Source organism: Jaculus jaculus, chromosome 1 (assembly GCF_020740685.1).
Source record: "Jaculus jaculus isolate mJacJac1 chromosome 1, mJacJac1.mat.Y.cur, whole genome shotgun sequence".
Lineage (NCBI taxonomy): Eukaryota > Metazoa > Chordata > Mammalia > Rodentia > Dipodidae > Jaculus > Jaculus jaculus.
The window spans coordinates 34,178,370-34,201,958 of NC_059102.1; the positions used below are offsets into that span (position 1 = coordinate 34,178,370).

General features: G+C 49.7%; 1 protein-coding gene across 4 annotated transcripts; it reads right to left on the reverse strand.

Moving 5' to 3' along the window:
* Window positions 1-1,548: 1,548 nt before the first annotated feature.
* Sema4g (semaphorin 4G) lies at window positions 1,549-16,838 on the reverse strand. Of its 4 annotated transcripts, XR_006637719.1 has the most exons (16): window positions 16,654-16,838; window positions 12,890-13,389; window positions 12,650-12,798; window positions 12,347-12,409; window positions 8,975-9,073; window positions 8,768-8,861; window positions 8,506-8,619; window positions 8,152-8,315; window positions 7,892-8,061; window positions 7,449-7,593; window positions 7,103-7,325; window positions 6,596-6,711; window positions 6,325-6,485; window positions 6,099-6,160; window positions 2,757-3,811; window positions 1,549-2,626 (listed from the first exon to the last, which is right to left on the reverse strand). XR_006637719.1 is itself a non-coding variant. In XM_045152365.1 (15 exons), exons 2-15 carry the CDS (start codon window positions 13,011-13,013, stop codon window positions 2,982-2,984), a joined length of 2,514 nt encoding a protein of 837 aa, XP_045008300.1. In that variant the 5' UTR covers window positions 13,014-13,389; window positions 16,654-16,838; the 3' UTR covers window positions 1,549-2,981. The 4 variants fall into 4 exon arrangements, 3 of the variants coding, with proteins under 3 accessions (XP_045008300.1, XP_004659497.2, XP_045008319.1); XM_045152365.1 differs by having other exon boundaries at window positions 1,549-3,811; XM_004659440.3 differs by lacking the exon at window positions 16,654-16,838 and adding an exon at window positions 16,272-16,363 and having other exon boundaries at window positions 1,549-3,811.
* Window positions 16,839-23,589: the final 6,751 nt, after the last annotated feature.

Consider the following 23,589-nt stretch of genomic DNA (forward strand, 5'->3'; position numbering starts at 1 on the left):
ATGTCTTTTCTTGGACCAAACAGTGAAATGCCAAACATATTTGGGAAGCGCAAGAGACTAATAACTAAGGAGTATATTCTAGGCTTCGTTTAAAGAAGGGGTGGGGATGGGTGTGTTGGTGCATGTCTGTAGTTCTACCTCAGAAAGTGGAGGCAGGAGGATCACTTGAACTTGGGAGTTCGAGACCAACTTGGGCAGCATAGAACTTATCTCAAAAAGATAGAGGCAGGAGGGAGGGAATTACCATGGGATATATTTTATAATCATGGAAAATGTTAATAAAAATTAAAAATAAAAAGATAGAGGCAGGGAATGGTGCTCATTTGGTAGTTTGCATAGCATGCATGAAGCCCTAGAATTTGTTTGTTTGTTTTTTCAAAGTAGAGTCTTGCTGTAGCCCAGGCTGATATGGAACTGACTTTTTGGTCTAGGCTGGCCTTGAACTCACAGCAGTCCTCCTACCTCTGCCTCTCAAGTGCTGGGATTAAAGATGTGTGCCACCATGCCTGTCTGAAGCCCTAGATTTTGTCTTCAGCATCTCTGTGGGCATGGTGGTACACTACCTGTAATCCCAGAGTACAGATCAGAATTCAAGGTAGGGACTGGGGAGATGACTCAGTGGCTAAATGCATTTTGATTACAAAGACTGACATTAGGTTCAGTTTCCCGTATCTATGTAAGGCCTGATGCACAAAGTGGCATGTGTCTGTTTGCAGTGGCAAGAGGCTCTGGTGTGCTCATAGTCTCTGTCTCTCAAATATAAATAATTTTTTTTAAAAGGTCATCTCAGTTACATAGCAAGTCAGGGCCAGCCAGGGATACATAAACCCTTGTTTCAAATAAGTAGGCAGGAACCTGGTGTGGTGGCGCACACCTTTAATCCCAGCACTCGGGAGGCAGAGGTAGGAGGATCGCCATGAGTTCAAGGCCACCCTGAGACTCCATAGTGAATTCCAGGTCAGCCTGGGCTAGGGTGAGACCCTACCTCAAAAAAAAAAAAAAAAAAAAAAAAAAAACCTCAAATAAGTAGACAGGTACAGTGTGAGCCATGTATGGTGGCATACACCTTTAGTCCCAGGACTTGGGAAGCTGAGGTAGGAAGTTTGCTGTAAGTTCAAGGCCAGCCTGGGCAAGAATGAGACTCTGTCTGAAACCAAAGGGTAAGGATACCATATGGATGGGGAGGAGAGACAGGAAGTAGAAAGCTAGAAATCCTTGTATGAATTCTTTTTTTTTTCCGAGGTTGCGTCTCACTGTAGCTCAGGCTGACCTAGAGTTCACTATGGAGTCTCAGGGTGTATGAATTCTTGAATTGCTGGACTTTTGCATGTCTTCCCCTTATTATCATGATCAGTGTATATGTAAGTTTTATCAAAAGGACCTGTGGATCTACCCAGCCCAGCCAGGGTGGACTCTGAGGATCCCATTTCCTATGCAAATGATTTTATGGGCAGTAGAGGCAGCCTTGGATGAAGAAATCACTGAAGTGCTTCCTTAGGCTCAGAGACTGTCCCTGGCAGGGCAGGGACCAGACAGACTAGTCAGAGCTGTGGGGAAAGGGCATTTATTAGCCAACGCCAGGCGGAGCTGAGTCCAGGCTCCGCAGTCTCACATGCCTGTTCCGCCCCCCAGGGTGATGAGTGGCAGCATTCCTGAAGAAGTACAGCCGTTCTCACAATAAACACATTCATTGTGGGGTGAAGGTGGGAGAGGTTTGGGTGAAGGGCAGTAAAAACCCGTGGGATTCCATGTTCTCAGCTACAAAAATAACAGTCATCCTCACCCAAGGGGAATGGGAGAGCTCAGTCAGGATTGATTGTCCCATATGGACCTGGAGACTTCAAGGCCCCTGGACCCTGAAAGTGCCCTGGTGAGGTAGGACAGGGTTGGGAGCCAAGCATCCAAACTCCCAGCCTCTGCCCTTTGCATAGTTCCGAGAATGGGCTTCATGTGCCAGGTGAAATAATCAGATTGCCTCCCCATTCTCTGGTCTAAGGGAAGCAAATGCTTGGTCCCCAAAAGGGAGGCTGGCTCATTGAGTGCAATGTTGGTCACTTGTCCCAGGGAGGGTCTGTGAGGACAGCTAAATGGGGAGGGCAGTATCCCTTTGAAATGTCCATGGACCAAACCCAACAGACCGGTCTGAGGCAGCAAGGGGAGGCTCAGAAGGTGCATGTGGGTGGAAATGTAAGCACATATGATACAGGTGTGCATGGGAAGGGACTTGCCTAGAGCTCTGGCACTCTTCCATGTGATCAAAGGGGATGGAAGGCTGACTCACAGGGACTACAGTGGAAACCGGGAATGATGCAGTCTTACCTCCCAGGCTAGCTTGTTCCCAAGCTCCTACCATGGGTCACTACTGGGGCTGGAACTGAGGAGAAGGAATAGATAGGGATGTGACAATTGGGAAAGTGCCTCGAATCTAGAAAAGGGATGAACCAATGCACCAGGAGAAGGGGTGGGCACTGCAGCCCAGCTGATAAACATTCTTCCATGTGCACATGTGAATGTAGACAGGACTCAGGTGACTGGCAGAGGTCTTGTCTGAATTCAGGACTACCAAGCACATAGAGTTGTGCAGAGGGTGGTGACATTGAGGCCATCTGGACCTGCCAAGCCCTACCTGGGAAGAAGAGGAAGGGTTGGGCAGATATGGGACAAGAGGACAGAATCCTCTCCTCCCAAGCGCTTAAGCTAAGGGATGGGAACTGGGTTTGGGGTTGCCGAGCACCTGGTCCTGAGGGAGCACCTACCTCTGAGGAGCACCGTTGGGCCTGGGCTGCTCACATGTGGGTCTTGGAGACTGAGGAGGGGGCTTTGGCTGGCTGTGGTTCTGGCCAGCACTACAGAGATGTCAAAAAGTTAGGAGAAGGACATGGATTTGGAAGCATGAAGGAGAGTGGCTGTGTTGGGGAGGCAGTGGCCCAGCCTAGGGCAGACTGGCTGGCTTGGAAGAGCATTTGTTTGGGAGGCTGGACTCAGACGGAGCTCTCGTCTAGCTGCTCTACGAGCTGTGTGTGCTTCCTCTTCTCCAGGATGCGGCTGAGTTCCTCTGCGAAGGAGCAGGGTCCTGCTGGGACTCCATTGTTGCTCTGTCTCAGGAGCACATAGCTGTTGCCGTTCATCCTTCGCAACCGGCTGGGCAGTGCAACCAGCCCGTTGGTCAGCTCAGCTGGCGGTGGTGGCGGTGGGGGAGGTGGTGGGGCTGGGGCTCCCTCCCCAGGGATGATCTGGAGGCAGCTGCCCTCCAGGCCCCCAGCCCCTTCCCCATCATCGCCCTCATCTTCCTCTCCAGGACACTGGCCCGAGACTGTCTGCAGCTGCACAGCTGAGCCTCCTGCCCGTCCAGCCCGGCCCAGTGAATACTTCCTTCGGCGTCCTCGTTTTCCTCCCTTCAGACACGCCACATAGAAGAGCGAGGAGCCTAGGATGAGGCAGAGCCCACCAAGTGTAGCAATGGCTAGCACATAGAGCAGCCTCCCGTCAGGTGCCAGCTGTGCTCCGGGCATGGCAGGGGCTTGTGGAGCTGGGGCAGGAGTGGCAGGCCGGACTGTGAGGCTGTAGGAAGCTAGCAGTGTACGGAGACCATTCTCCTCAGCATAGCAGCCATAGTTGCCACTGTGCTCGGGCTGTGTGTCTGTCACCAGCAGCCCATCTACACCAATACGGTAGCTGTCGTGCCCATCACTCAGGCTCTTGCTCCCATTGAGTAGCCACAAAGCCCGGGCCAGATTGGATGGCTGGTCACAGGGCAAGAGGACATCATCACCTCGGAGCACAGAGCGGTTCTTCATTGGTGGTGGTGGCCCTGGAGGGTGGAGGTAGAGAGGTCAGTTATCTGCTCATCCCAGATGGGGCATTGGAAATGGCAAGCCAGACTGTTGACTGCTAAGTCCTCAGCACTGGAATCAAGTGACAGCTACAGAAGCCTTTGAGTGTATGCCACCCCCACCCCCACCCCAATGCCTTCCTGTCAGTGAACTCCTGTCTGTTCCTGCCAAGGACTTCTAATCTCTACCTTCAGCACACTCCTCTCCTGAGTACCAGACTTAAATAATTACCATTTCCACACAAGGTCTCAGGCACCTCATTAATGCTAAAACTTCATTCACAAACTACATTGGGTCATATCTGTAAAAGTTACCACCAGCTACAGGTAGCCAGGAGGCTCCCTTGAGTCTTCCTCATCTTAGTATCCATACGTCACCAGAAGCTATCTCAGACCTGTTCACTTCTCTGTTTCCATGGCTGCCAGCCCTCTAGGGCCCTCATTGAATCATTCTCTATGCCACTAGTGGTGATCCTTTAAAAACACAAATCTGAGCACACAACTCCTTGGCATAAAATGCTTCAGAAGTGTTCTGTTGCTTTTCAGGTAAAGACCCAAACTACCATGGTCCCTGCACACCTTTCCAGCCCTTTCTGAGCTCTCTGCCTGCTGCCCCTCTGCTTGGGTGTCACCACCCTACTCCATTCTCTCACCTGCCTGGTTAATTTGTGGGAGATGACACATCATAGTGACCAAAACCTCAATCCGGGCTGGAGAGATGGCTTAGTGGTTAAGGAACTTACCTGCAAAGCCAAAGGACCCAGGTTCAATTCCCCAGGACCTACATAAGCCAAATGCACAAGGTTCATTTGTGGTGGCTGGAGGTCCTACTGTGCGCACTCTCTCTCTTTCTCTCTCAAGTAAAATATAAATTTAAAAAAATTTATTTTTATTTCATACAGAGTAGAGAAACTGGGCACACCAGGGCCTCTAGCCACTGCAAATTAACTCAAGATGCATGCACCACCTTGTGCATCTGGCTTACCTGGAGAATTGAACCTGGATCCTTAGGCTTCTCAAGCAAGCACCTTAACCACTATGCCATCTCTCCAGTGCCCCCCCGCCCAGAAAATTTTTTTTTGGTTTTTCAAGGTAGGGTCTCACTCTGGCCCAGTCTGATCTGGAATTAACTATGTACTCTCAGGGTGGCTTTGAACTCATGGTGATCCTCCTACCTCTGCCTCCCAAATCCTAGGATTAAAGGCTTGCAACACCATGCCCAGCTCAAAATATAAATATATATATGTATGTATATATTTTGTTTGTTTTTTCGAGGTAGGATCTCACTCTAGCTCAGGCTGACCTGGAATTCACTATGGAGTCTCAGGGTGGCCTTGAGCTCACTAACCCTTCTACCTCTGCTTCCGAGTGCTGGGATAAAAGGCGTGTGCCATCATGACCGGCTCAAAAGTATTTTTTTTTAAAAGCACAATCTGGGGCTATAGAAATGGCTTAGCAGTTAAGGCACTTGCCTGTGAAGCCTGGGGACCCAGATTGAGTTCTCCAGTATCCACATAAGCCAGATGCACATGGTAGCATATGCATCTGGAGTTTGTTCATAGGGATAGAGGCTCTGGCACACCCATTCTGTCTCTCATAAATAAATACGCTTTAAAAACACAAACTGGAATCAGATTGACATCAGATTTGATTCTGATCCTGTTAGTTAGTAGCTGAGTAATGTTGAGCAGTTTCTTTATACTCTCTGTACCTCAGATTTTTCCTCTTGAGGATAATAATAGTGGCCTCTTTACTGCAAGATTAAATACACATAATGTTTATACTAGTGTCTAGCACATAGTAAATACTTAGTATACATTAGCTATGATTATCTACTTTTTCTTCCTCCAGACATCAGCTCAGCCACCTAGTCTTTACTGGAGAAACCATTTGCTTCTTGTAGTTGCATTTATTTATTTATAATTACAGTTAACTATTTGTGCACCTACCTCCCTACACACTTAGGCATAAGTTTCAGAAGAGATGTGTGTGTGTGTGTATGCACGTGCATGCGTGCCTGTGTGTATGTGTGTGTGTTTTGCTGGAGATTAAACCCAGAGCCCTGCACATGGTAAGTAAGAGCTCTAGCACTGAGCTGTAGCCCCCAGCCTGATACTTTGTATCTTGACTGTGTTTCCTTGTTATAATTGTTTGGGCAATAAGTCTCAGTTGAGCTCTTACTCTGTGCTGGGTTATCCTTGCGAAAAGCACATAAACATGGCCACTCACTTCCAAATATCCACTCATGTTTATGAGTGCCACTTACCTGTATCCCTGCTGCCCTCACAGCCTCGATTTCCTCTCTCTATGTCCTGTATTAGTGCCGACCTAGGGACAGGAGATCAGGATTTATAAACAAGGGAAACAGGACTTTGGTTTCTGCCAAAACCCATTCTGTGAATTGGTTTGTAAAGCAGTTTCCAATAACCAGTCCCGCACCCCATACAGCAGGAGACATACCCTTTCCCCACTCCCAACCTCTACCCTGGGACCTGTTCACTATGGTGGTGGCCATCATGCAGGCATGGGTGTTGGGGTCCCAGCCACAGTAGGGGTCCCGGGCCAGGATGCAGTCATAGCAGGAACGGTAGCGGGAGCAGCTGGACAGTGGCATCTGGATGACTCCACTGGCGGCCCCCACGTAGAGGCTGTGCTGGGAGCCAGAGAAGACAGCTGGTCAGCAACCCTCCAGCCTCTGCCCAGCGTCCTTACGCCCCTTCCTTGTCTATCAAGGACATATTGAGGGTCAGAAGTCAGGGCTACCTGTGTCGGAGAAATGACTAGATTCTCCACGGACTGGGGCTCCCTGAACACTTGTATCTCTTCAATAATGTGCATCCCAGAGCCCAGGACTACAGCCTTGTGAATCCAGCCATCAGCTAGTACGGGAAAGACAGAAGTCAGACCCCAACAGTGTGATATGCCTCAGCACTTCACAGGAGACCCTAATGGGAACAGTTCAAGAATCATGAAGTCAAGCCAGACGTGGTGGCGCAGGCCTTTAATCCCAGCACTCGGGAGGCAGAGGTAGGAGGATGGCCAAGAGTTCAAGGCCAGCCTGAGACTACATAGTGAATTCCAGGTCAGCCTAGGCTACAGCCAGACCCTACCTCGAAAAAACAAAAAAGAATCATGAAGTCAAGGGTAAAGAGCCATTAGCAGTGGTCCCTCAGGACATTAGGAGCTCTGGGCTTATTGTGGCAGGAGTTATTGGGTTCAGAAGCATAATGCCAAGGTTAACAAGGGATCAGGGATTTGGGTCAGAAGCACCTGTTCCCAGAAAAAGCAGGTCATAGGTGGGTCCAGCAGGTGTGGTGACATGTGTTCCCATGAGATGTGTGTAGCGTACATTGCGTTTCAGCAGTAGGGGTCGTCCACGTGTGGGCACCACAGGCCGAGCCATCAGTGGGTGCAATTTCACGAAGTCCAGGACCATAGATGGCAAGTCTTGGGATGAGTTGTAGCCTTGGCTGCGCAATGAATCTGTGATGCACTGGGGTGGGGGATGGGAGTGAGCCTTGGGACTTCACCCCCAGCCACCCCTTTTCACAATACTGGACCCTCCTTCCCTTCTAGACACTGTTTAGTTAACATGGCTCCAGGCTAATATACTCACTGAGCCAGGCCGGGGCTCAGGCACTCCACCCTCATAGCGGCCCCAGCGCCGGACGCCATCTTGGTACTCCATGAAAGGGCCTGTGAAGACAGCCTGCACCTCGGCAAGATCATAGCGGCAGATGGCTGAAGCCTCCAGGGTCTTCCTGGGAATGGGACATTGGGGAGGGGATAGTCACACTGATTGGAACCTGTCCCCAACCCATGTTCAGCCTGTTACTTTGACCCATTCTCTGTCTCTTTTCCCCCATTCTGTACTATAGGCCTGCAGGCCTGTCTTATGGGTCAATGGGCCATCACATCCTTTGGCCCAAGGAGAGTCTGATGTGCCTGAAGTCATTCTCCTAGTGGATGCTGGTTCCCATCTCGTCTTCACTAACCTGTGCTCCAGCCCTTATCTGTTTTCAGTTCCTGGCCTTCCCCTCTGTTTCTGTGCTTGCTTACCACTGTGTAGTCAGTGTGAAGGCTGCATAGAAGTGAGTGGTGGCTGAGGTATCAGTGTCCAGGCTGCAGACCCCACGAAGTGTCTCATACTGTGGAATGTGGCAGATAAGACGAGCCTTCAGGAAGGATGTCCACTTCTTTTGCAGGATCTTTTTCCCACCCAGATCTCCCTGAGGGTATAGTGGCACAGGATCAGGGGTCAGGGGCCAGGGTCAGAGGCCTAGCCTCTTCCCCACACCCCAGCCTCAGCCCTAATCCACCTTGCACACACGGGCCACTCGAGCCACACGGTGGCTGCTGCGGCTCTGTGTGAAGCTGCTGGAGCCTTCCTCACGCTCCATGAAGAAGTAGTAAATCTTGTCATCGTCACCCACAGCACTGGCCCTGCTCTCCCGCACCAGCACGGAGAACACAAACTCAGCATCTGTGGGTTGAGCAATTTAGGTGGGTTCCAAGACAGGCTGGGACCCTTCCCCCTCCCTGTATGTCCCTGGATAATACGCAGGAGTGGAAAGGAGGGGCTCACCTGGGGACTTGGGGGAGGAGATGGTCAGCTGCCCAAGGAAGTAAAAATAGACCCCTACCCCCATCACCCTCTGCCTCACCCTCCTAACCATTGAGCCAGTGCATGGGTGCCTCTTCAGTTCTCAGAGAGTGTGGGTGGCGGCTCCGGCGGATGTCAGGAATGCTCCGGAATTCATACCTTGTGGCTGTGTACAGGCCTCCATCTGGGACAGAGACATTCGGGCACAAGATACATGTCAGGTATAGCAAGGCACAGAATATACGTAAGTGGCAAATCCTAGCAACAAGATCTACTTCTAATCATAGCATTCTCGTAGATGAGCGCTGAGGTAGGGAGGAGAGCCTGCTCACCAATGATGAGGCCTGTGAAGCCCCTGGCTGGGTCATAAGGACACTTCTCCTTTCCCTCCTCAAAGCTGGTTGGCAAGGTGAAGGCCTCGGCATCCTAAGGAACAAGGGTCCCCAGTCAGCCAGGGGTCCTGAGGGCAGGCAAGGACTGCAGTCCAAGGTCATACCAGTCTGGGGTCAGCAGTCAGGGCCCGCTGGAGCCACACTCACAATGGCCGCACAGAGAGGCTGGAAGGCATGAGTCCCGCATGCATAGAGATGGGTGGCATTGAGCCTCTGTAGGAACCGCACATGGTTGAAACACTCCGTCTGTGGACAAGGAGAGGGAGCAGCATGAGTTCCCAGCCTGGCTATAGGTTTCCTCTATTAGTCTCACTGTGTAGCCTGGCTCTTGCCCTCACCCACGGGACAAGAGGGTCGTTTCATGATGCCCATGGTCCTTCTTGCTTGCTGCCAGAATGCAGAATATTCCTTGGAATTCACCATCTTTGGGCTCCCAGCAACCTGGCCCTCAGATTACTTGATAACCACTCCATCCACTGGGTCTTCTGCACTTCCCTCCACCCCAGTTCACAGCCCCCTTGGGGCTTGTTACCCTTCTATGATGCTTCTCTACCCCTGAGCTTCTCGCAAGCAACCCCTCCAAATCTGGAGCTCCCCAGGCTGAAGCATCCCCTCTGCCTGCTGTCCCACCTTGCCAGAAGGCAAGCTCTCCTCCCCCACCTGCATCCTCCCTCCTAAACCAGTTCACCCAGTCTTTCCCACCTCACTCACTGCACCATCCTGCTCTTGCTCCAGAAACCCGGTGTCATCTCTGCTGCAGCTCACTTCCTCACCCCCACATTTGTTCTCTGTGAGTCATACTCTGTCTCAAAGGGTCCTTGAACTTGACCCACTTCATCACCATCACCAAATCCAAATTACCACCATCACCTCTTCCTGGATCAACTGTAGTGGCCACTTGATCACTCTCATGAATCACTGCCACTTTAGAACAACTACTCAGTCAATGAACAAGGAATTCAGCCGGGTGTGGTGGCGCACGCCTTTAATCCCAGCACTCAGGAGGCAGAGGTAGGAGGATTGCCATGAGTTCAAGGCCACCCTGAGATGACAGAGTTAATTCCAGGTCAGCCTGGACCAGAGTGAGACCCTACCTCGAAAAAAAAAAAAACACAAACAAACAAACAAAAAACAAAACAAGGAATGCTTCCACATTGTATGAAATTCAAATGGTACAAAGGGATATGTTGTCAACAGCCTCTTATTTATTCCTGTCTCCTGGGTGGGTGTTTTCACCACTGTCTGGAATTCCTTTCCAGTGGTATTCCACCAATCAGTACTCTCTTGTTTCCAGCCCACTTTGAAAGCACCACAGATCATGTCAGGGCAGTGGCTGAAATGCCCTGAAGAGCCCCACACGCCCTGGCCCTGGCCTCTTCTACTTTCCCGCTCTGCTCCAGGTGTTCTGGCCATCCCAGCACCTCAGATGCCCTAAGCTGCAACCTTCTGCGTCTGCTCCTCCTCTCTACAAGCCTGCTTAGGTCTGCCCCTAACCCACAGAATGCCTAACCTGCCCACTGTTTTTCCTATCTCTAGACTGGTCTATCTCAACCCATCTGATGCCTGGGGTGAGACAAATATTCCCAGAGTGGTCTTTCCCTAAGGTGTTTACATTGTAAACAGAAGACTTGGGAGGAATTTTGTAGTCAAATGAGTTTGAAAAATACAGCGAAAAGCTATTTTTATTGGAGGACTTCTCAGAGCCTTAAGTATGTTGCATGCACTGGAAGATTGATAATTTCACACTTTTCAAATTTGACCATTAAATCCCTGGGGATTATAGGAGTGTACAACCATACCTTGTTTGGAATGTGTATTTTTTAAAATTTATTTTTATTATTTATTTTATTTATTTGAGAGAGAGAAAAAAAAAGATAGAAAAAATAGGCACACTAGAGCCTTTGGCCATTGTAAATAAATTCCACATGTATGCACCACCTTGTGCATCTGGTTTATGTGGGTTCTAGGGAATTGGCTTTGCAGACAAATGCCTTAACCACTAAGCAATTTCTCCAGCCCCCTTTGTATATTTGTAAAAAGTACTCCTGGGGCTAGAGAGATGGCTCAGCAGTTAAAGGCATTTGCCTGCAAAGCCTGATGGCCAGGGTTCAATTCCCCAATGCCCAGGTAAAGCCAGATGAACAAAGTGGTGCATGTGCCTGGGGTTTGTTTGCAGTGAAAGAAGGCCATTGTCTCTCTCAAATAAGTAATTTAAAATATTTGAAAAAGTGCACTTCATAGGTTTGTTACCTAGTCAGACCCCTGCAGGCACCTTTTTTAGCCAACAGGGGCAAATACTTACTTGACTAGTACTCTCATGAATATTTGGTGCGTAAACTCGTCTTCATTGGGTGTTTTTTTTGTTTTTGGTTTTTCGGGTCTCACTGTAGCTCAGGCTGACCTGGAATTCACTATAGAGTCTCAGGGTGGCCTCGAACTCACGGTGATCCTCCTACCTCTGCCTCCCGAGTGCTGGGATTAAAGGCATGCGCCACCACGCCTGGCTACTTTTTATTTTTTTGAGGCAGGGTCTCACTCTGGCCCAGGCTGACCTGGAATTAACTATGTAGTCTCAGGGTGGCCTCAAACTCATAGCAATCCTCCTACCTCTGCCTCTCAAGTGCTGGGATTAAAGGCATGCACCACCACACCTGGCTCATAGGGTTAGTTTAAAACTAGGTGAGAAGGCTGGAGTAGTAGCACATGTCTTTAATCCCAGCACTTGGGAGGCAGAGGTAGGAGGATCACTGAGTTCAAGGCCACCCTGACTCTACATAGTGAATTTCAGGTCAGCCAGGGCTAGAGTGAGACTCTACCTCGAAAAACAAAAACAACCAACCAAACAAACATAAACCAAAACAAGCCAGGCATGGTGGCCCATGCCTTTAATCCTAGCACTCAGGAGACAGAGGTAGGTGGATCACCATGAGTTTGAGGGCACCCTGATTTTACATAGTTAATTCCAGGTCAGCCTGGGCTAGAAGACCCTACCTTGGAAAAACCAAAACAAACACACAAGCCCAACAAACAAGCTAGGTGGAGATCCAGCTAAATCAGTACTATTTGGGATCCTAGAAAGGATTACAATACCACTAGAGGCCATGGGTGGTTAGATTAGGACTGTCCAGAATCCTGCCACTACAGCAGCACTCCTAATGTATATATGATGATTGTACAGTTGACTGCAGTTCTTTTTTTTAATTAATTAATTTATTTATTTGAGAGCGAGAGCGACAGACACAGAGAGAAAGACAGAGGGAGAGAGAGAATGGGCACGCCAAGGCTTCCAGCCTCTGCAAACGAACTCCAGACGCGTGCGCCCCCTTGTGCATCTGGCTAACGTGGGACCTGGGGAACCGAGCCTCGAACCGGGGTCCTTAGGCTTCACAGGCAAGTGCTTAACCGCTAAGCCATCTCTCCAGCCCAACTGCAGTTCTTTACTACCCTATCTGTGTCCCTCCCAACCCTGGAACCCTGGATTAGAGAAGAAAGTCACTGAGGACAGAGTGGATCGCTTACCTGGTTGTTTTTCCCTTTTTGATGGCACTTGCTCCGCATCTCTGGGGAGGCCTCCCAGTGGATCTAGTGAGGATAAAGAAAGTGGTCTGATCCCAGTATCCATTGCCAAGAAGAACAGGTAGTGGGGCTCCAGGGAACTGGGAAAATTGAGGTGGAAGTGAATTTCAGGAGGAGCCCTGAGCCAGGTTGGGTAGTGCTGTTTAGGGGACTATGGAAAGCTAGCAGGGTTTCTGGGAAGTTGAGGTTCCAGGGAACTGGATGAGACTAGAGACCCTGTGGCTGGTCTAGGCACCAGGGGCTGACCTCTTTGTGAGCCCCATCTCCTATGTCACGGGCACTGAGAGAGAACAGGGCGCCTCGAGCCCCCACCAGCAGCCTCCCAGACGCCTCCTCCAGCAGCAGTGTTGAGTAGTTCTGGGCTCGACCCTTGAAGTGCCGGGTTCCAGAGAGCTCTGGGGAGGGAAAGGACAGCGAGGCCAGTTTGGGAGCTGCCTCCTGCTCCTAGCTTTGACTGTCATGGCCATTCAAAACTGAGGGTCTAACCTTCGTAGGAGATGGTCATACGTGGGGTGGCATCTAGCTCTCGTGATGGTCTTCTCAGTGAGGGTCCAGGGACTGCTGTTGTTGTGAGGATGCTGAAGAGGAGGGGCCAGAGCCTTCCCCACATCTTCCTGGGGAAGTTCCGACTAACAAGACTCCCAAGGGCAGCCAAGGCCAGAGACACCAGAAGAAATAGGCAGAACAGCCACAGGGTTTGTTAAAGTCCAGGGGTCACATAGAAGGTCAGGGGTCATGAAACCATGGAGGTCAAGCAGTCATGGGGCCAGGGAGGATCCTGGAATGGAGGGGACATGGAGCCACAGGATTGTATGGCCATGGAATCTCGCTAAAGAGTCAGAGGGAGGGATGGGCCACATGCCTTTCTGCATCAAGTGTAAATTCCATGGTGACCAGGAGTTGTGGAATCAGAGGGGTTGAAGGCTACCAATGGGGTCACCTTGCACCCATAGCAGGGCTAATTCTGGTTCTCTGAGGTCTGTTTTCTAAAAGAGAGAAAAAAAAAAAGAAAAGAAGCTCTTTGATCTGTGTGTGGGTGGAAGATGGATGGCATTACCAGATTTCAGGGGGGCAGTGAAGGATAGAGCCCCAGCATCAACAAAACTCCCACGCTAGGGTAGGCTCACAGTCAGGCTGACCATCTCTGCTGTGGTGCAGGATGCTGGAATGGAACTTGCTCTCCTTACAAGAGCCTAGACTTCTCACCAACCCATACCCTAGTTACAGCCAGTCAGAAGTCTGCTAGGCCCTGTGTTTTTGAAGAATGTTGGTTCTCAGAGGCCCGTTTCTCCAACAGGGCTGCCTGCGGGGGTGCCTCCTTCAGGAAGGCCTGGGCAGTCAGTTAATGGGTCTTTGTTAATTTTGTCCTGTTTTTTTCTTTGTTTTTTCATTTCCTTGGCCTGAGAGCTCCCTCTGGAATTTTGCTTTAATTAGACACTTCTCCTCGGCATTCTTCTCTAAGGGGGTGCACATCTCTACCCTGCCCATGCGAGTCCCTACTGCGTCTTCTTGCTAGGCATCCACACATGTTCCTACCTGCTAACCCTACCTGTTCATAGACACTGGCAGGAGGAGGAGGGGCAGGTATCTGGGTTCCCTGGCTGTGCAGGTGTAATATCTGTGCAGGAGGCTGGAGTGTGTAAAGACAGCTTCTTAAGACTTAAGCCAAGCAGAGGTGAACGATGGGTCATGCCACCTGATACATCTTGGAGATTATTCTCACACGGGAACAATACCTTAAGCCAATCAGTTAGGGGTGGAGTAGAGGTGGAAACAGGCCTCTCTCTGATATACCTGTGGGCTCCTGAAGGTTTTCTGTGCTGGGTGAGATGTGTGGAGGAAGCCTGACCCATGCCATGTCACTGGACACCCACAGACAGGGTCAGAGGGTGTCACTGGCCTCTCTTCTCCTTTCCTGGTCAAACATTAACTATGTGGCCTTGAAGAGAGAGGAGAGAGGATAGGAGCTGGCCAGAAAAGCAGCAGGGATCTGGAGGGTTTGCTCAGGAGGTAAAGGTCAGCGCTGTCATGAGGGCAGAATGGAATATGAGAGGAGAGAAGAGGGTCCTGGGTCCAAGAAAGAGCACAGTTCCTGTTTGGGGGGCTGGGTTATCAGGAGGCTTCAGGCAAGCTGTCCGTGCCCCACCTTCACTGTAAAGGCACACCTGTTTACCTTTGGGGCCTCCTATTTGCTCAGCACAGAAGTGGGGAGCCCTATGGCCAGGGGAGTCAGTGCTGAGGATTGGACAGAAGGAACATGGCCTAGATTAGAGGAACCACTCAGTGTGTGGCTCATGGCACACTCATGCAGGCTTATTGTGAGTCCCCAGGAAAAGTGATGATGCAAATGCATACAGGTGTGCAGACAAGCTCTAGGAGAGCCGAGAACACGTGAATTTGCAGGAGTCACGCACACACAGAGAGGCTTGCACACACATAGGTTTACATAGAGGGCCATGGCCACATGTACTCATACGTATTCACATATAAGGTTGTAGTCACAAGTCCATCCATTCAGAGGGTCACACCACGTCAGTGCTGGACACACAGGGTTACATACATGGGTTTACATGCATGACACTACACCTATTCAACAGGAGGGTCATACACACATATGTTTTTGTTTTGGCACATGCACACAAAGCCATACTGGTCCAGGCACTTCAGTGTTCACAAAAGGGTCACACACCTGTGGTATTCAGAGTCCTAAGACACACAGTGACATCTACGCAGAGACAAGCACACATGCAGTGCATGTGTGGGTCTGCTTCTTATTGCAGCCCGGTGGCTGCCAATGCCGGAGTGGGTGAGACGCAGAGCAGAACCCTGTCCCTTTCCTAAAGCCAGTTTCCAAATGTCGCACATATAAGGGTGAAGTTTCTGACCTGAGATGAGGGCATGGGTCAAGGCTACTCAGCAAGGGAGGGGCACTTAAGGCAGAAGGCCCTCAGCTCTAGCTAAGGAGACAAGGGCACACTAACTTAGCATTCCTTTACCCTCCCTCCGTCCACCCCCATCACTCCCACTCCCCTCCCCCCCCCCCACGGACTGCAGTCCTAGATATGGGAAGCTGGACAGGAGGAGCGCTCTGCCCCAGCTTAACCTGTTGGGAGGGCGGGGCTAAATGGGCGTGGTGTAGCATGTCATTCCCCCCTCCTCCCAGGTAAGCGGGTCCAAGGTCTCCAGTTCACACCCCACACTTCGCTCCAAGTGCTACAGTTTGGGTTCTTTCCTAGGGCCTGCCCGCAGAACTTTGATCGGCTTCTATTAGATCTTAGGGTTAAGTAGAGACACCCCCCCTCCGCCCTCCGTTCTACCAACACATACACACACACACACACACACACACACACACACACACACACACAATCAATGGAGGATCCGCAGGCTCTCGACCTTCATTCTAGATGTCCACCTGCCTGGGGTTGGCGTTATTTCCCTCCGCCCAGCAGGATGGCGATGTCTCCTGACCTGAAGGAGCCCCTTCCTCGTCACCCCCGCCGCCACCACCACCCTGGACAAGTCTGCGGGTGCCTTCTTTCATCAGATCTAACAATCCCAGACTCAACCGCTGCAGCTCGAGGGCAAGCTCTCCTTCGATCCCGCCAGACGCCAGGAGACGTGACCCACATCCACAGGAACAGTGCTCGCCACGCGGGTCCCCGCCCCGCTCCGGCTCCCCGACTCCGCAAAGGCCGTTCTGCGTGCGTCCTGCGCGACCCAAGGCCCGGCCCGCGCCCCTCTCGAGCCGGGGGGTCTGGGCGGTGAGAAAGGCCTGGCCTAGCTTGGAGGGTGGGATGAGCACGGGGAAGGCTTGGCTCGCGCCCCGGCCCCGCATCGCCCGCGTCCGCGCCCGCGCCTCCTTCACCTTTGCGCTGCGATCCGGGGCATCGAGACAGCGACGCGGCTCCGAGGCCCCGCGGCCCCAGCTGTGGGAGGAAGGGGCCGCGGCCAGGGCCGGGGCGGGGGTGGAGGCGGAGCCGGGGGTGGGGCGGGGGCTGGAGGCTGGCCGCCGGGGCGGGGTGCCGGGAAGGCCACCACTCCCTCTTTTGCATCCCCCCCGCACCCCAACACAATAGAAACGGTTTGAGGGTGAGATTCTCCGCCCTCAGACACCTGGCACCTTCTTCACGGCGCGGCGGCCAGGATGAGCCCGCCCACCGGTGGGGACCTCACCACCCTGTGCGCCGGACCCCAGGCTCGGCTCGCATGCAGCCCTCCCCTCTAGCCCTAGGACCCCTCCCACTTACCTGTGCTGAGGGAGGTGTAAATCTGCCCCCCCTCTCCCGAGCTTTCAGTCTGGTGGTGGGGGTTCTCTAACCTACACCTCCCTTCTGGCGTTCTTGCCATCCCTTCCGGCCTTGGCCGAGGCTGCGGGGTAGCGTTAAGTGGGAACCTAGCTTTACTGAAGCTCTGAACACAAAGGTTTGGTTGGATTCCCAGCTCAAGGTGTGCCCGACCTCCCCGAGCGCCCCCGCCCCCCCGCCATGCTGCCAGGCTATTCAGCTTGAGATCTGAGTGGGAGAGATGGGCGCAAGCCTGGAGGAAATGAAGTAACAGCTTGACCGAAGTACACACAGAAAATGATCATTTCTGCAGGAATAAACCACGATCATATGCACGGGTTCGCTCACCAAACCTTAGTTCAAATCTAGATTCACCTCAGGGTCTGGGTCTCTTAGACACCTGATTTTCCTCAGAGCTTCTCTTGAACACTATTCTTACCCCACAACTTCCAGTGTTTATTCCCAGGTAATCAAATATCCTGTCCTGCCCAGGTTCAATCGCCTATCCCAGCAGAAATCTAGGAAACCTCATTCGAATCCGAATCCCAGCTCCTTTAGGACTCTACTCCTTGCAAACTCAGGCCCTGCCTCCTTCCTAAGGCCTATTAACGTGAATCCAGAGTGGGGGTGGGGGTGGGGGTTGTAGCTCAGGGGTGCCAGTGCTTGCCTAGCTAAGGCCCTGGCTTTTATTCCCAGTACCACAGGAAATGGAAAGAGAAAATAGTGAACCCAGCCTTAATGCAACTTTTCTTACTATGACCTAGCCTGCCTCCGACCTCCAAATCCCTGAGAATACAGATGTGGGCCAAGAGAAAGACCCAACTATGAGCCACAGGAACTGACTAAAAAAACAAAACAAACATTTTATTTTTATTTATTTGAGAGGGAGAGAGCGAATGGGTGCCAGGGCCTCCAGCCACTGCAAATGAACTCCAGATGCATGCACTCCCTTGTGCATCTATCTGGCTTACATGGGTCCTGGGGAGATCAACCTTTACAGGAAAGGGCCTTAAAGGCTAAGCCATCTCTCCAGTCTGAAACTGACTTTTAAAAATTTTATTTATTAGAGAGAAAGGCAAAGAGAGAGAAAGAGGCAGGGCCCTGGCATGCCCATTCTCTGTTTCTTCTATTTATCTCTGCTTGCAAATTAAAAAAAAAAAAAAAAAAAAAAAAAAAAATATATATATATATATATATATATATATATATATATATATATATGTAAACCAGGCGTGGTAGCGCACGCCTTTAATCCCAGCACTTGGGAGGCTGAGGCAGGAGGATTGCCATGATCTTGAGGCCACCCTGAGATTACATAGTGAATTCCAGGTCAGCTTGGACCAGAGTGAGACCCTACCTGGAGGGATGGCTTAGTGGTTGAGGTCTTTACTTGCAAAGCCAAAGGACCCAGGTTCAATTCCCCAGGACCCAAGTTAGCCAGATGCACAAGGTGGCACACACATTTGGACTTCGTTTGCAGTGGCTGGAGGCCCTGGTGTGCCTGTTCTCTCTCCCCCTCTTTCTGTCAAATAAATAAATAAATAACAGCGCTGGAGAGATGGCTTAGCTTTAAGGCACTTGCCTGTAAAGCCAAAGGACCCAGGTTGGACTCCCCAGGACCCATGTAAGCCAGATGCACAAGGTGGTGCATGCATCTAGTTTGTTTGCAGTGGCTGTAAGTCCTGGAGCACCCATTCTCTCTCTCTCTGCCTCTTTCCCTCTCTTAAATAAGTGAATAAAAATATTAAAAAAAGAAAAACCAAATACACACACACACACACACACACACACACATATAATGTAAAAGAGGCAGAGAGAGAGAGGATGAATAAATGCATCAAGGCTTTCAGCTGCTGCAAACTCTAGATGCATGCGCTCCCTTGTGTGCCTATGCAACATTGCATGCTTGTGTCTCATGCGTCTGGATTATGTGGGACCTAGAGATTTGAAGATGAGTTCTTAGGTTTCTTTTTTTTCCACCAGAACCAAGTCCTCCATGCCTGCACCATGCTCTTTTCTGAAATTTATGTGTGTGTTTAGTAGTGTTGTTTTGTTGTTGTTGTGGGTTTTTAAAAATATATTTTTATTTATTTGAGAAAGAGGGAGGGAGGGAGAGAGAGAGAGACAAAATAGGCACGCCAGGGCCTCCAGCCACTGCAAATGAACTCCACATGCATGTGCCCCTTTGTGCATCTGGCTTATGTGGATCCTGGAAAACTGAACTGGGATCCTTTGGCTTTGCAGGCAAATGCCTTAACCGTTAACCATCTCTCCAGCCCTTTGTTGTTTTTGCTATTCAAGGTAGTATCTTGCTCTAGTTCAGGCGGACCCAGAATTCACGATGTAGTTAGTCTCAGGACGGCCTCAAACTCATGGTAATCCTCCTACTAAGCCTCCCAGTTCTTAGGCTTTGCAGGCAAATGCCTTAACTGCTAAGCCATCTCTCCAGCCCAGGAACTGACTTAAAAATTTCTTTTAAGCCGGGCGTGGTGGCGCACGCCTTTAATCCCAGCACTCGGGAGGCAGAGGTAGGAGGATTGCTGTGAGTTCAAGGCCACCCTGAGACTACAGAGTTAATTCCAGGTCAGCCTGGACCAGAGTGAGACCCTACCTCAAAAAACAAACAAAAAAAAAATTTCTTTTAATAATTATTTATTTATTTGCAAGGAGAGAGACAGAATGGGCATGCTGGGGCCTATAGACTCTGCAAACAAACTCCAGATGCATGTGCCCCTTTGTGCATTTGGCTTACGTGGGTCCTGGGGATCAAACCTGGATCCTTTGGCTTCACAGGCAAACACCTTAACCATGAAGCCATCTTTCCAGCCCCAAAAATTAATTTTATTTATTTATTTATTTATTTATTTATTATTTTTGGTTTTTCAAGGTAGGGTCTCACTCTGGTCCAGGCTGACCTGGAATTCACTATGTAGTCTCAGGGTGGCCTCGAACTTAAAGTGATTCTCCTACCTCTGCCTCCCGAGTGCTGGGATTAAAGATGTGAGCCACCATGCCCAGTTTTAATTTTATTTTTATGTATTATATGAGAGAACAGGCATGCTAGGTCCACCAGTTGCTGCAAGTGTACTCCAGACAAGTGCCACCTTGTGCACCTGGCTTATGTGGGTCCTTAGGCTTCACAGGCTTAATGGCTAAGCCATCTCTCCAACCCGGAACTGACTTTTGCATGTGCCCAAGTTTGAATAGGCTACTCACAGCATATTGAATTGAAGGGACTCTGGGATAGAATCTCATGCCTCTTTCTGAATTCCTCAAAGCTCATAGTTTGGCACTCATTCCTACACCATCTCTGTTTGAACTGCTGTGTGACTGCAGACTGCTAGACAGCAGGGCCCACATCACACTCACACCCTCTGTCAGAATGTCTCCTAGTACTCTGCAAATAGGAAATGTGTGTGGGGTGGGGAAGGAGGCTGAACTGCTTACATTAAAATGCAGGCACATACTTTATACACTGCCCAGCTTCACTTTTATTGTGCCCCCATCCCATTAAGGAATTAGCAGCTTCATTTTATTTATTTTTCTTTCTTTTTTTATTTTTTGAGGAAGGGTTTCACTGTAGCCCAGACTGACCTAGACTTTGCTATGTAATCTCAGGGTGGCCTCGAACTCATGGCGATCCTCCTACCTCTGCCTCCCAAGTGCTGGGATTAAAGGCTTGTGCCATCACACCCAGCTTAGTAGCTTCATTTTATAGCTGGGAAAACAGGCTCCATGCAGAACTTGCCTTGAACTTTATTCACTTTTTTTTCCCCCTGGTTTTTCAAGGTAGGGTCTCACTCTAGCCCAGGCTGACCTGAAATTCACTATGTAGTCTCAGGCTGGCCTCTAACTCACAGTGATCCTCCTACCTCTACTTCCAAAGTGCTGGGATCAAAGGTGTGCTCCACCACACCTGGCTTGAAATTTATTCTTGAGGTTACAGAGAACAACCAAGATTGAATTAGTCTGAGAAGGGGTAAGCAGGGCAAATCTGAGGGGAAACATTACTAGTACAGGCATAAATATATGAATTGGGCTGGAGAGGTGGCTTGGTGGTGGTTAAGGCACTTGCCTGCAAAGCCAAAGAACCTACGTTTGATTCCCCAGTACCCTTGTAAGCCAGATATACAAGGTGGCACATGTGTCTGGAGTTCGTTTCCAGTGGCTGGAGGCCCTGGCATATCCATTCTCTATCTGCCTCTCTGCTTCTTTCTCTCCCTCAAATTAATAAATAATATTTTAAAATGTTTTTAATAGACAAAAAAAGTATGAATTGATGAACAAACTTGTTTTGGTGACATCAGGAGAGGGGAAGGGGCATGCAGAAGGGACGGGGTTTGATTTGGTGAAGCAAGAAGGTGGTTCCTAGTGGGAAATAAAATAGCAGCTTGGTAAGACCACAGAAGGAAATCCTGGAAGAGCTGATAGACTGAGTATAGAAGTCAGTAAAGACATGGCTATGAAAGCTAAGTCTATAGTCCTTGTGGGAAAGTGGCTTGGAAGGAACAAAGAGGTGAGACAAGAAGGCTGTTAGCCCCACAGTACCTGACGGGACAGAAACTGCAGGGTCCATAGGCTGTGGCCTGGCTGCCCAAGTTGTGACCTACAGTGCTGACTTCACATACCTCAGGAGCCAGCAAGTAGGCCAACATGGTAGGTTCTTCTGCACCTCACTAAGCTTTACTATAAGCAAGCCTTCCTTGTTGAGCTGCTGTGATGGCAGACTCTGTCTTACACCTTTGTCAGTTAGGAAAGAATGTGATTCCAAAGCCAAGTTCTAGGATGGCACTTGCTGCATTTATTGGGCAAATACTTCAGGGCTTCTGGTAACACAGATTTAGTCCACAATCCATTTTTTTCTGCAGCTTCCTCTTCGACATCTGAGTATCAGATGTGAAGGCAATGGAACTTTCTATGGGAAGCTTCCTTAAAAAAAAAATTAAGTTAAGTTCTAGCCTACTAGTCATTTTAACTGAAACACAAGGTAGGAGATCATCTGTTGAAGAGGCTGTGCCTCATCCTTGAAGGAACTGCCCTGTTTATTTCACAGGGTGCCTGAGAGGCTCCCATTTCTAAGGTGGAGAACTTGACACAAGGGAACATGAAGCTATCTGCCTCAGATCTGCTGTCAGATGGTGGTTGAGGGAAGCGCTGGTCTACCTCAGCACTGATTCTCAGCCACCTACCTATACACCAGGGCTGGTGTGGTTTTAGATCTGGCACAGAGCAGTCATTCACTGTAGTGGGGTCCCAGGGGGAGGGGTGCTTAAGAACTTCCTAGAGTCCAGTCAAGGTTCCCTGAGGTAAGAGAACTCTAGCATAGTCAGATGTCCTGATTCTTGTTCACTGCCGTAGCATTTTTGTTCGTGTGTGTGTGTGTGTGTGTGTGTGTGTTTTCCTGAGGTAGGGTCTTACTCTAGCTCAGGCTGACCTGGAATTCACTGTGTAGTCTCAGCGTGGCCTTGAACTCACGGCAATCCCCCACCTCTGTCTCCCAAGTGCTGGGATTAAAGGTGTGTGCCACCACGCCCAGCTGTATGTTTGGTTTTTAATTTATTTTTAAATATTTTATTTTATTTGAGAGAAGGGGGACAGGCAGATAGAGAGAAAATGGGAAAGTCACTGCAGACAAACTCCAGATGCATGCATCACTTTCTGCATCCCACTTATGTGGGTCCTGGGAAATAGAACCTGGGTCCTTAGGTTTCATAGGCAAGCACTTTAACCGCTAAGCCATTTCTCCAGCCCATATTTGGTCTTTTAAAGTAAAAAAAAAAAAAAAAAAAAAAAAAGAAGAAGATGGCTGGGCAGAGAATCCTTTGGAGTTCCCTGAGTCTGATGCAACAGACCACCTTTTAAACTAGCTCTTTGGAGATAAGACCTGATTAGAGTCAGCATACCACAGGTGCCTGCTTAGAATCAATTTTGTCTTCTGAAAGATCAAGTTGGAGCTAAATAACAGCATTTATTCCACTCTTGCTGCATGCCAGGCACTGCCGAGCACACTTCTCATGCATTAGTTCATTCAGCCAGTCTTCAAGCCCTGAAGTAAATATTATTACTCCTTTTAACAGGTGATAAAACCAAGGCTCAGTTTAACTTGCACTAGATCAAATGGTTAGTGTGGTAAACCTGAGATGTAACGCCAAGCCTAGGGCAACTGTCTCTAGGTCTTTTTTCCTTTAACCTGGACAAAGCTGTGTGGCCTATCCTGCAATGAGCACTTTAAGCCAATGTCACTGCTTCTGTCTTGGCTGTCATCCCTAATCCTTCCAACTTGCTATCAGAAAAGTGGTCATGGATAGGTAGTCTCCCTCAACTTAGCTTGTCAGAAGGAAGAGAAAAAAAATATTGGCATGGTTCTGGAACTCAAGGCTTCTGGCAACAATGCCTTAAAAGCGCCTAAGTTCTCTGGTGAAGTGTCAGTCTCCCCATAATTGACCTACTGCAAACCCCATCTTTCTGTCAGGTTGTATGTGGTCCAGAACCCTTTCTCTGCATTGTATGGTATCCCTCTTCTTAGTCCTGACCTCTAGAACAATCCACATCAATATCTTTATTTCATCTGGACATGAACAGGTAAGATTAAGGAGAGCTCTGTGCTGTCCACCACCAACTCCTAACATGTAGGCAGGTACTCAACTGTTGTTGAATGAACATGGAGAATGAGGTCAGAATGAGATAACTAAATTCCTGACTGTAAAGTATACAGCAAATGAACTAGTTTTCCAAAGTGAACTGTGGACAGCTGTGGCTTTATGTTTTCCAGAAGCAAAAGCCATCAAGCTAAAAAGCTGGAGAATCCATAGCAAGGAAGAAAGGAGGAAATCATTTTAAAAACAGGGCATTCCAGATACTGAACCACCCCCACTCTCAAACAAATGTTACCAAACACAG